Source organism: Pseudorasbora parva, chromosome 5, assembly GCF_024679245.1.
Source record: "Pseudorasbora parva isolate DD20220531a chromosome 5, ASM2467924v1, whole genome shotgun sequence".
NCBI classification, from domain to species: Eukaryota; Metazoa; Chordata; class Actinopteri; order Cypriniformes; family Gobionidae; genus Pseudorasbora; species Pseudorasbora parva.
Window position 1 is genome coordinate 8382199 of NC_090176.1, and position 13273 is coordinate 8395471.

Here is a 13273-nt window from a genome sequence, read left to right on the forward strand (position 1 = left end):
TCAGTATTCTGTCATGTAAGCAAAGTTTCAAGGTGTCTGGTTTGATTTCTTGGGATAGACAATCCTATTTTCATTGGCAGCCCAAATTTTGCCTCGTTTTAGCCAAGATGCCAGGACTGTTTTTGGACAGCTAGAAGTCTCTTATATGCAAAATTGCTTGCTGGGTTCAGTCTTTCTACTTAAAATGGTGTTTAAATCAATATGACGTTTCTTTATAACTATTTGTGAAATATATTAGCAATAAATTATTTCCATGTAGACCACCCTATCATCATGGCAGCCAATTTTGCAAACAACACAAAAAGCAAGCTATTCATCTAAAGATTTTTGAGGGGAACCGTTTTTTTTTCCCGACAGCATATCAGGAAACATCAAGAGCATTTGTACCGTTTTTCCGCATAAGTGCACACAAGTGGCGCATTTGGCTTCAGGCACTAGACAGACACACACACTAGGTCTCGCACTGATGTCACGGCACAACGATTTATCAAGGAGAAATCCTCCCGATGTACAGTACACACACTACAACATTTACACACTCTGTCACCACGATGAATTATGTGATTGCAGTCAATGAGAAAATCTACTGTATTTTGAGCGCCATTTACAGACAGGCGCGAGAGAGAGAGAGAGAGAGAGAGAGAGAGAGAGAGAGAGAGAGAGAGAGAGAGAGAGAGAGGAGGGGGCTTCAATCCGGCGGCGTGTTTGCGGCCCGTGTTGAGAGACTGTCAGCGTTTAAAACGAGCATTTTGATTAGGCTTCGATTGAGGAGTCTCTCTCTGCCTTGCCTCGTCCTGGGTGATTAGACTAAAACGGTCGCTCGTCTTGACTGGAGATCGCAGCAGTTCCACATAACACGCTCCGTGATTGAAGGTCGAAATATTTTGAATTCTAATGGAGGCTGGCTGGATGAATTGCCTGAAATAGACTGTAGAATTTCCTCCCAGCCTCAACACCCCTCCCTCCCTCCCTCCCTCCCTCCTCCCGGCCGCCCATGTCCGCTGTGAAAAGAACGGTTGGGAATGGCTGTGCTTGATGATCATAGAATTACTGGATGGTGATTCTAAACCCCTCAAAGAGGAGTTGCTATGGAGATCTCGTTCCAAACTGTGAAATGATTCCCCTCAGAAAGCCTGGAGAGCAGAGGGCTGAACACATCATTGTTCAGGTGGTGGTTGGTTAGGAAATTGCCGGTGGCTGAGCAATCACAGCGGCGGCTATAGTTAAGGATCTAAAACGGTTTGCTCTCGGAATGGTGTGGGACAACACGGATGTGCATATGATGGTTCCTTTCAATCAAGCCGCTCTCAGACGCACCGGGGCAGGGAAATGACAGACAGAGAGCTCCTGTGAAAGACGAATGAAAACCATTATTGTCTCTCAAAGCTAATGAAATCTGGAACTGTCCTGATATATCTATTCTTTCACTGCCTGAATCTCAGAGCCAGTTTGAAAGGTTATCTTCCCTGTCGAGTGAAACCTCTCAATGTCTCATCTACCGGCGCTCCTGGCCTCTATAATATTATGTTAATGAAGTATTTTCAAAGGTGTCTTTTTTTTTTGTGGTGTTTGGTCTGCGACAAATGAGATATTTTCAAGTTGCGCTTTATAGACACGCCAGTTTGCAAGACGACGAGGGCTTGTCCGTCATATTTGTGCACATAACCGGATTATTTTGTTTTTTAGAGACAGAGGTGAATGTCTTCTTCTGACAGACTCGTAAAGCAGCTTTTACGGTCGTGAATACCAGGGCAATTGCCGTGGCGCATTCGTGTTGAACATCTTAACGGCGAGCCAAGGAATGCAAGTGATCTAGATGTGCTCTTCCCTTTTCACGTGTTCGAACACGCACAGGAAGCGGACTGCCGCTGAGTACTGTAATTTGAGTGAATGATGTCAATCACATGACCTCGCAGCCATCCACAACAAAAGACACAGTTGTAGCAGCGCAATCTCTCCTCAATGTGTCAAATGTTTTTCTGCTTAATAATGGTTGTGCATTATTGAAATGATGTGCTGTGCTCTGCTGTAAACACCCAGTTTATATTAAAATACAGCTTGTATATATAAAAAAACAAATGGATTGCATACGGAGGCATCACATTAAACATATAGCTATCATGTAATATGCAAATCACTGGGTTTAGACTGTATGGAACATCGTCTTGTTAAAAATGTTTATGCAACACAGACATATTTTAATATATGTAAGAGCAAATCTTACACAAATCAGTGGCTAAAATGACATACGCATACAATTGACCATAAATCACTAATGCTCAAGATAATTAATGATAAATCAAATGGACTTTTATGAGTATTTAGAACTTTCTTATTGTTTTGAGTCCTCAAAATGGACACATTTTTAGTAATCTGAATTGCTTCGTTATTTTGAGTTTTCTAAACTTGTTTCATTTAATTTAGACTAACTTAAATTTATCTGAAATTGGGCTGGGATTTCTATTTCCCAGCATGCTTTGCCATGACACTCGAAAAGGGGCGTAAAAGCTGAAATTATGTGTATATGTAATGTTTTTTTGTGCAAGATTGATGTTAAGTGTGATATTTAGTAGTGTTTAATGTTTTGTTATGCTAGTTTAGAAGATTTGTGGGGTTTTGGTTTCCATGAGCCCCTTTCACACTGCACGTCGGACCCGCAATATTCCCGGAACATTCCCGGGTCGCCTTCTGTGTGAAAGCAACCACGTCCCGGCATTGATTACCGAATTGAACCCGGGTCGGGGACCTAGTAATATTGCGGTATTCGACCCGGGACGAGCGCTGTGTGAACAAAAGCCAAAACTTATGCCGCAATGTGTACATAGTTATCGTGCGACTCCTAGAGCTTGTTTTTTCAATAACACAACCCTGCAGTGCCAGAAGAGCTCGTCGGTGTTTAAAGCGCAGAGAGTGTTCGTATACAAAAGAAACTACAATTAAACAAGCAGAATTATGTGCAAACTGGACACGAGTCGAGACCACGGAGCTCCTTACTATCCGCGCTAAAGCTGAGATCGCTCGCCGTTATACGTCACATCAGGATGTCAGGTGTCAACTCGACCCGGGACCGTTACGGGTTGTGTGTGAAAGCGCACATATTACGGTATTTCACTGGCAGTCTGAATGGACCAAATCTAGCGGCCCGGGAACAAATGCCGGGTCACATTATCTGTGTATTTGCCGGAATCGCAGTGTGAAAGGGGCTATAGTGACGAGTGAAGCCTGTTCTGCTTACTTTAACTTTACATTTCTTAACTTAAAACTGTGATTTAACGGATCACCTAATTATTATTATTTTATTCAGGGATACAGTGCATTTAAAAGGCTGTAAGTAGCTATAATAGTTATATGACGCATAAAAAACTATAGAAAAGACATCAATATATATTAAAAATATACACACAATTGTTGCACTGAATATCTCTCATGACAAAGGACATCTTCAGTGACCACAGTCATATAATATACAGTGAATTACCATAAATTACAGGTTAGGTGTAAGAAAAAACAGATGTATCTCTAAAATATAAAATATTGTTTCTAAATCGAAAGGTGAACCGTGTTCCTTATTGTGGTCCTTATTTCTTTACGGTGGGACACTTTTTAAAAATATTTGTCTACACTTTTTAACCCTTTGATGCATAAGATCACACCGGTGTGATTGGAACATTTTGTGCATCATACAGAATATATATATATATATAGACGACGTGTTTTATTACTCTATTACCAGAGCTGGGTAGTAACTGGTTACTGGATTATGTATTCAGATCCCAAAAATTAAGTACTTGTATTTGGATTAATATTACATTTTACAATACTCGTAATCAGACTAAAGTTACTTTTTATTGATTACATGTATACATTCTCACAATGGCAGTCAAATATTTATAATTCATTGATTCTCCCTAATACTTCTTTTTTTATCTTTTCATATTCATATAAAATGTTCATTTTTACATGCAGTGCAGGGATTCCCCAACTTTTTTGTCAGCTGAAATTTCTTTGACCGAATATATTTATGTGAAGAACCCCCTGAAATTTTTATTTTTAAATTAGTTCAATAATAAAATTAATTCAATAATAATAATAATTAATACAATGGTAACACTTTATTTTAAGGTTCAGTTATTAACTATTACCTAGTTGCTTATTATCATGCATATTACTAGGATATTGTCTGTTTATCAGTACTTATAAAACATATTAATGCCTTATTCTGCATGACCTTATTCTACATCCCTTAATCCTACCCAATACCTGAACTTAAATGCTACAAAAACTACCTTACTAACTATTAATAAGCAGTAAATTAGGAGTTTATTGAGGCAAAAGTCATATTTAATAGTGAATATGTGTTCCCCATACTAAAGTGTTACCAATAAAATTAATCGGGTAATAGTCGCATGACATGCAGGCAAACAAGTTTTTTGTAATAGTTTTAGTTGTGTTTTATTTATTTTAATTGAACATCTTTATGATTTAATTACTTAATAGCTTGTTATTAAACTCAGGAACCCCAGCAGTTCCATCATGAACCCCATGTGTCTAGGAAACCCTGTCATAATGCAATTTTATGCACTTTCATGTTGTTGATCATAAAAAAAAAGATTAATCTATTTTATTTATTTTTGTAATTTATATCAATAGATTATTCTTCTCATAATCAATGTGATTAACTAGTTTGTAGTTAGTAATCTAAAGGTAATCCAAAAATAGTAATCTAAAAGTAATCCAAAAGTAGTATATTTTCTTATGTAATGTAATGGATTACATACATTTTTGTCCTGTAACTTGTAATCAGTAACCGATTACTCTATTCTTCTCCCACTTCACCGGCCACTTACTGTCATGTGTTTCGGTAGAAGTGGATGAACTGATGTGTTGTAAATCTCTGAATTATAGTGCAAACTAACATGGCGGCGTCCATCGCACGTTATAGATCAGCTAACATGATCATTATATAAAGTTTATGATGATAATAAGGTGAAATAAGGGTTGCCTAAAAGCACTCATGCTGGGCTGGGGGGTCAGCTAGAATATTTTAAAGGTACTTTTGAAAGGGTTAATTTTTTAATGAAGTTTGTGTTTAGTTGATCTGCAAACCTTCAAAGGTTGAATCTGCTGTTAAACGATCTGAAACACGGTGTCTTTGTGTGCCTGTATGTTTGAACGCTTGTGTTTGCTGGTGTTGTGGCCCTACAGATCTCTTGTCTCAGTGAGACTTTGGATGTTCTTTTAAAGATAAAGGCTTTTTCTGGGTCAGACAGCCCAGGCACACCTGCTAATGGCCCCTCCAAACATACAGTAACTAAAGAACAGCAGTAAAATGGTAATTGCCAGATAGACTTGACTTCTGAGGCCGCTCTCTCCCTCTTCCCCTCCTCCAGAGCTCTTTTTTTTTTACGGTTCCTCTTGCGGCTGGCTGTGGCGCCGTGCCCTCATAAGTGCAGAGAACTTTACCAAACCTGTTGTTAAAGGACTAATTGTGGAGATTTCCCCTCGGCTCGTCCTCTGCTATCTGTGTTTATTCAAACATCAAACAGACGCTTTCACTCACCGTCAAATGTAAATATTAGGAAAATGCAAGCATGCTCAAGATGCAGGACTTTTCTTTTTTAAAAGGTTGGTTGCATGCGATGTCACTTTTTTAAAGGGATTCTTCACCGCTTTTTCATATGAAACTAAGTTATTTCCTTAACTAAAACGAGTTGATACACACCTCTCTCGTCTGAGTGTGTGAGACTCGGCACAGTAAAAATGCAGTAAAAATCTCCCCCTCCCTCTCTCATTTCTGTCAATAGGGGGAGATGTGAGGGAGGATGTTTCAGCCGGGACTTTTTACTGTGCCAAGTCGAAGTACTCTCAGAAGGGCTACTCCGCCATACATTATTGTTCTCCTTTTTAATCCACTTAGAAAAGCGCCACGTTTTATTTTTTGTGTCACCATACTACACTATTCGTGCAACTGTATTTAAATAGGGAAAACGTGGAGGTGTTTGGTCGCTTCTAACTTGATCTCTGTGTTTGGTACCATAGTGAATGAACTGGGCTTAGTGGGCTAAGCTAAATGCTATCAGATCGTCACCGCGCGTCAGAGAGATTAAGTCACTGAGACGAGAGAGGGATGTATCAACTCGTCTTAGTTAAGGGAATAACATAGTTTAATATGAAAAAGCAGTGAAGTATCCCTTTAACTTTAGTTAGTGTGTAATGTCGCTGCTTGAGCATAAACAGTATCTGCAAAGTTACAGCGCTGACAGTTCAATGCAAACGGAGATATTGTCTTTTAAAGTTACGGCAGTTTATTGCCTACAAAAATGGCCGGTTTGGACTACAACGAGCTTATTCCTGGGTTGGTGACATCATAAACCCTCACTAGTCTCTGCAGATGTGACTTCTGCCCGTAATGGGAAGGGGCGTGGCGTTACCATGACAACCTGTGCTTGGCACTTCAGCCAATAAAAATACAGGAAACTACATTTGGCCCTCTAACCAATCTAAGACCATTGCGTTTTTCAGAGGGATGGGCTTCATAGAAGCAGGAAGCAAACGAGCCGCTCAAAGGACAGACTGCGGTGTGGAATAAAGGGAGGATAGAAGAAAAATACGGCGTTTAAAAAAAAAAAAAAAGAAGTATTAAGATGTTATACTGCGCCCCATAAACACAACCAAGCCTAGGGGAAAAAACACGGAACACGCCTTTAATGAAATACATTCAACTTGAGGTATTATATCGCTCTGCATTCAGCAGATATTGTCTTCAACACAATTTGAGGAACCCAGCTTGGAATGATGAAATACTGACAGGGAGATTCTCATGAGAAAGTACACAAATAAACAAATACAATAGTGTAATTTTAATATACATATTTCTGGCCATCCAGGACCGACTCGTGTCATTTTTTTTCTCTCTCTCTCTTAAAGTTCAAGCATTAACGTAGAGAACAATAGCACATTTTCTTCCCAATCACTGCAGAACTGGGAGCCGGCAAATTGAAGCAGCAAAACAATAATTCCCTTGATTAGCCCCTTTCTGTGTGGGGTAAGTGAACTGTTTATACTGTGGAGTACCTCAGAGAGAGCAGAGCAACCAAAACAGCCTCATTAGCCGCACGGTAATTGGATAACTTCATTTCAGCAGGACAACCAGAACGCGTCATCACAGCTTTCTGCAAAGTGCAAGACTTTACCTGACATTAAAAATGTATGCTTAAAAAGCGTCATGAAACCTTCGATTAGTAATATTAAGACTTTTTTAGAATATATAATGCTTTATCTAAAATGGTCTTAGGGTTTCTACTGATAGAAAGCCATATGCTAATCGCTGAAGTAACCCTTTAAATAGCGTCATGAAACCTTTGATAAGTAATATTAAGACTTTTTATATTATATATAATGCTTCATTTAAAATGGTTAATGTACATTCAAATAATTAGAGATATCATGAAACGTTGACTGGTATATTTTAATTCATTCATATGTGAATGTCCCCCTGATGTGTTAAACTTCATATAATGACCATGGAATATTAAAGCATTTTGTTCTTGTTTCGTTTTTTGGAAGCATCGAACTGATATAAATTAAAGCTTTTGATGTGTTTGATAACTGTAGAATTAGAAAACTGTTAGAAAAAAAGAATCATGTTTTGTTTTGTTATAACCTACACAAACATGGGATATTAAAAAGGTTTTTTTTTTTTGTCTAGTGTATCACAGAACACAATTTAATAATTTTTATTTGTTTGATAACATATAGAATTATAAAACTGATTGAAAAAAAACAAAACAAGATAACCTACAGAATCATGGAATATTAGAACGCAGAGCTTTTTTTTTTCTTTTTCTTTTTTGCCAATATGGAATCACGAAACTTAATTGAATGACAGCTTTTGTTCTGTTTTGCCAGTGGAATCACGAAACTAATAACATACAAACGCTGAAAAATAATGTTTTGTTTTGTTTGTTTTGTTTTGGTAACCTACAGAATCATGGATTACTTAACCCTTGTGTGGTGGTCATATTTGTGTTACTCAGCCAGTGTTCGTGGGTCTGGTGGACCCGCTGCATTTTTGGGTTTTTAATTCAACTCAATCTAAAATGTTATGTTAAAATACTCAATAGATGTTTACTTCATCCCAATTACAAGCAATGCAAACAGCATATATGGTTAATATTTTTTCTTTACCTTTGTTAGATCACATTTAAGAATTGCAACCTCGTGTGGGAACGGCAGGGGTAGAAACAAAACTCACTCTTGTAGCTACTCACTCACACTTACACACAATCTCTCTCTCTCCATGTTTACGTTGTAATACCCATGTCATTATACACATTTGTGTCCTCATAAACCATATACAAGAACACACACACACTAACAGCAGCCCTGACAGGAGGAGGACAGAGTAATGGTACACAGGACCTACAATTCCCACACTTTTATTAGCCCGGGGTCCAGTGGACCCGAACATCCTGTGTGTAATATAAATGTGTAGGGGGGGGTGTACAGTGTGTGGTCATCGAAAATGTGTTCTGATAAATATTCCTCACAGAAAAAAGTGCCAAGGCCAATGAGTCTCAGTTTGAAAAAATAATTAGTCGTATAATTTTTCTTTCGATAAAAAATGAAAACGGGTCCAACAGACCCGAACACCATACAAGGGTTAAACAAAAATGTACTTTTGTTGTGTTTGGATGGAATTATAGAATTGAATTTAAGCTTTTGTTTTGCCTGGAAGCACAGAACTGCCGAACATTGTTTGATAACATAGATTCATAAAATCATAAAACTGCAGATATCCTATTGAAACATGGATTTGATACAAAGTAAAGCTTTTGTTGTGCTGATCACCTGTACAATCATTAGCCAGTGAAACGTTCGTTTGTTTTAGTTTTGCAGAAACTGGAAAAGAAGGCAACACTTTACAATAAGCTTTCATTTGCTAATGCATTAACAAGAACTTACAATGAGCAATATATTCTTATTCAGCATTTATTAACCTTTGTTAATGTTAACATGACACATAATAATTATTTTATGTATTAGTAAATGTTGAGATTGACATAAAAATAAGAACAATAAATGCTGTAGAAGTGTTGTTCATTGTCCATTCTAGCGAATGTAGTTAACTAATGTTAATAAATGAAACCTTATTGTAAAGTGTTACCATAAAGTATTTGGTTTTATTGTGCTTTACCTTTAGAATCATGGAACTGGTAGAAAGTGAAGGTTTCCTGGGCAGAACTGTGCTGGAATTTCTGTGAAATTGAAAGAACTGGAATCATTTTACTAAACCAAATCCGTTTAATGTCATTGTTTAAGTGAATCATCAATATTTTCCAGCTCAAGCTTGTTGGACATGGTTCGAGTGACATGTGAGATATGATATGAATAACTGTCATGACGTGTTGCACGCGGGGCCTGTGCTGTCATCGGCCGGCTCCAGAGAGGTGTCAGTTAAAATGCCTTCTGGCTAATCGCAAAAAAAAAAGAAAAAAAAGCACATGCCGATCATAGCCACTCATGTCCCCCACTCAACCATTGTGCACCATGATTTATGAATGACATGTGCTTGCCTAATGAATATAGACAGTCTTCAGCTTGCAACTACCAATACTTCACCACATTTTTGGACTGTAAAAGTTTCGCATGTGTATACATGTTTGCTTGTGTGCGTGTGTGTGTGTGTGTGTGTGTGTGTGTGTGTGTGTGTGTGTGTGTTGGGGGGGTTGGGTGGGCATGTTTTTGTGACATATGAGGACTCAAATGTGTATAATGACATGGGTATGACACAGGTATTACAAGGAGAGGGTCAAATATGAGGACATTGGCCATGTTCCCACTTTTCAAAATGCTTATAAATCATACAGAATGAGTTTTTTTGAGAAAGTAAAAATGCTGAATGTTTCCTGTGATGGGTAGGTTAAGGGGCAGGAGCAGTGTGTGTGTGTGTGTGTGTGTGTGTGTGTGTGTGTGTGTGTGTGTGTGTGTGTGTGTGTGTGTGTGTGTGTGTGTGTGTGTGTGTGTGTGTGTGTGATGGGTAGGTTTAGGGGCAGTGTAAGGGGATAGAAAATACGGTTTGTACAGTATAAAATACATTACGCCTATGCAATGTCCCCATATGTCACAAAAACAAACGTGTGTGTGTGTGTGTGTGTGTGTGTGTGTGTGTGTGTGTGTGTGTGTGTGTGTGTGTGTGTGTGTGAGCCTGTTTATGTGGTTTATGAGGACACAAATTTGTATAACTACATGGGTATTACACTGGTATTACACTATAAATGTGGTTTATGAGGACATATCAAATGTCCTCATAATTCAAATGGCCTTAAAAACATACTAAATGATGTTTTTTTGAGAAAGTAAAAATGCAGAATGTTTCCTGTGATGGGTAGGTTTAGGGGCAGTGTGTGTGTGTGTGTGTGTGTGTGTGTGTGTGTGTGTGTGTGTGTGTGTGTGTGTGTGTGTGTGTGTGTGTGTGTGTGTGTGTGTGTGTGTTGGATAGGTTTAGGGGCAGGGGCAGTGTAAGGGGATAGAAAATACGGTTTGCACAGTATACCCGATCACACATAAATGCGTATAAATAGTACGAGTGTGCAATGTCGTGGAATGTATACGGAAAAACTCATTTTGGCGTGCATATGATACGCTGTTTTTCGCGTGCATATGATACGCACTTTATGGCGTATATATGACACGTGCTTGGGTAGGTTTAGGGTTGGGGTGGGGGGTTTGTATGTATAATACGCCATAAAATGCGTATCATATGCACGCGAAAAACAGCGTATCATATGCACGCCAAAATGAGTTTTTCCGTATACATTCCACGACATTGCACACTCGTACTATTTATACGCATTTTTGTGAGAATACCCTGATAAAAACCATTACGCCTATGGAGAGTCCCTGTAAACCACATAGACCAACGTGTGTGTGTGTGTGTGTATGTGTGTGTGTGTGTGAATGAGAGAGTGTGTAATGATGTTTCACACAGCATGCAGGCTTTCCACAGAATTACTAAAAACTTCATAGCTGGCCATGTGACCCCCTGCGAGTGCCGTGAGTGGCCAGACTCGTGACTCCTCTTGAGAAGTCCTGTAACACAGACGGTGATTGGTTCTTGTTCAGCACCAATCACAATTTAGCTTTTTGTCTGTGTGATGGCTATAGCAGCCCCACATAATGATGGTTGTACTGAATCAGACCTTAAGTGTCTTAGAGATTCATTATCTAATCACTGCCAGGACGACCCTCCACAATACACCCTGATTATGATCAGAGGACCCTACACTCGGTGCCTTCCCTTCCACACCAACATATATACGCAACAAACACGCAGCGCCACCATTTGCCCCGTGTGTAAAGAGACCACTGTGTTACGAAGTGTTTTTCAGTGTGACTGTGCCAGTAAGAGCCTTGTCTAGAGTGATCTTTATCTCATAAAAAAATGACTGGCAATAATTCGTTTTCTCATATTACAGTTAGAAATAAAAGTTTTGACAAAAGTTTGATGAAAGAGTAAAATTGTTAGGTATGAGTCAAGTGCCTAATCAATCGCAAAAAAATCTTAATGATAATAATTGCCCATTATTTCTTTGGTTGTTATAATATTGCAATTGCATGCATGCGTGTCCATGTGAAAAAGAATAGACTTATCATCGACATTATTTACTGTAAAAAATATAACTTTATGAGTGTGAAATTAATGTAATGCTTTCAAAAACTTAATTACATATTCACTGCATATAAATAAAAATGTATTCGTTTAAGTTCATAAGAAATGTTATTAGTTGAACTTTAGAACTTTAGCACATATTTATTCACCGATCAGGGATAACATTATGACCACCTCCCTAATATTGTTTTGGTCCCCCTTTTGCTGCCAAAACAGTAAATATCCTATAAGCAGATCCTTTAAGTCCTGTAAGTTGTGAGGTGGGGCCTCCATGGATCAGACTTGTTTGTTCAGCACATCCCACAGATGCTCGAGTGGATTGAGATCTGGGGAATTTGGAGCCCAAGTCAACGCCTCAAACTCGCTGTTGTGCTCCTTAAACCATTCCTGAAGCATTTGTGCTTTGTGTCAGGAGCATTATCTGCTGGAAGAGCCACAGCCACCAGAATACCGTTCTCATGAAAGGCTGAACATGGTCTCAGCAATGCTTAGGTAGGTGGAGCGTGTCAAAGTAACATCCACATGGATGGAGGACTCAAGGTTTCCCAGCAGAACATTGCCCAAAGCATCACACTGCCTCCGCCGGCTCGCCTTCTTCCCATAGTGCATCCTGGGGCCATGTGTTCCCCAGGCAAGCCACACACACACCCGACCATCCACGTGATGTAAAAGAAAACGTGATTCCTCAGACCAGGCCGCCTTCTCCCATTGCTCCGTGGTCCAGTTCTGCTGCCACTGTTGGCTCTTTCGGCGGGGTCAGGGGTCGGCATGGGCACCCTGACTGGTCTGCGGCTGTGCCGCCCCATACGCAACAAACTGATGCTCTGTGTATTCTGACACCTTTCTATCAGAACCAGCATTAACTTCTGGAGCAGTTTGAGCTCCAGTAGCTCGTCTGTTAGATCGGACCACACGGGCCAGACTTCGCTCCCCACGTGCATCAATGAGCCTTGGCCGCCCATGACCCTGTGGCCGGTTCTCCACTGTTCCTCTTGGAGCACTTTTGATAGACACTGACCTCTGCAGACCGGGAACAGCCCACAAGAGCTGCAGTTTTGGAGATGATCTGACCCAGTCGTCTAGCCATCACAATTCGGCCCTTGTCAAACTCGCTCAAATCCTTACTCTTGCCCATTTTCCTGCTTCTAGCACATCGACTTCGAGGGCAAAATGTTCACTTGCTGCCTAATATATCCCACCTACTAACAGGAGCCGTGATGAAGAGATCATCAGTGTTATTCACTTCACCTGTCATAATGTTATGCCTGATCCGTGTATGTAATTTATACTTCTACTGACATGCATTTACAGTAAACTAAAATATACTTTGATGTCAATCGTATTAAACTTGTATGTCATGTTTTTAAATAGATTTGTATAATTATACATTTGTAACGTTTTATACATTAACATTACCTGTAATATCGAATAGCGCAGTACAGTTAAACTGATAATCAAGAATTATTTAGCAGTATGACGACATCAAAATAAGTGTACTTCTTTAAAACATGATAAAAGATCATTATAACATAATGTAAAGTGAAACTATTAATTTGACATTATTACAAAGTGCACATGTCTCTCTTTAGGTATTTAAGTGGC

The 13273-nt window shown here is 39.2% G+C and overlaps 1 protein-coding gene across 1 annotated transcript in view; it reads right to left on the bottom strand.

Annotated features, from left to right (window-relative positions):
• sp9 (sp9 transcription factor) overlaps positions 1-9229 on the bottom strand; it is a 40661-nt gene extending 31432 nt beyond the window's left edge. The window contains exon 1 of the mRNA XM_067444896.1: positions 9197-9229. Within this exon, the coding sequence (XP_067300997.1) occupies positions 9197-9208 (12 nt within the window). The 5' untranslated portion in view covers positions 9209-9229. The remainder of the gene's footprint in view (positions 1-9196) is intronic.
• Between the last annotated feature and the right edge of the window lie 4044 nt (positions 9230-13273).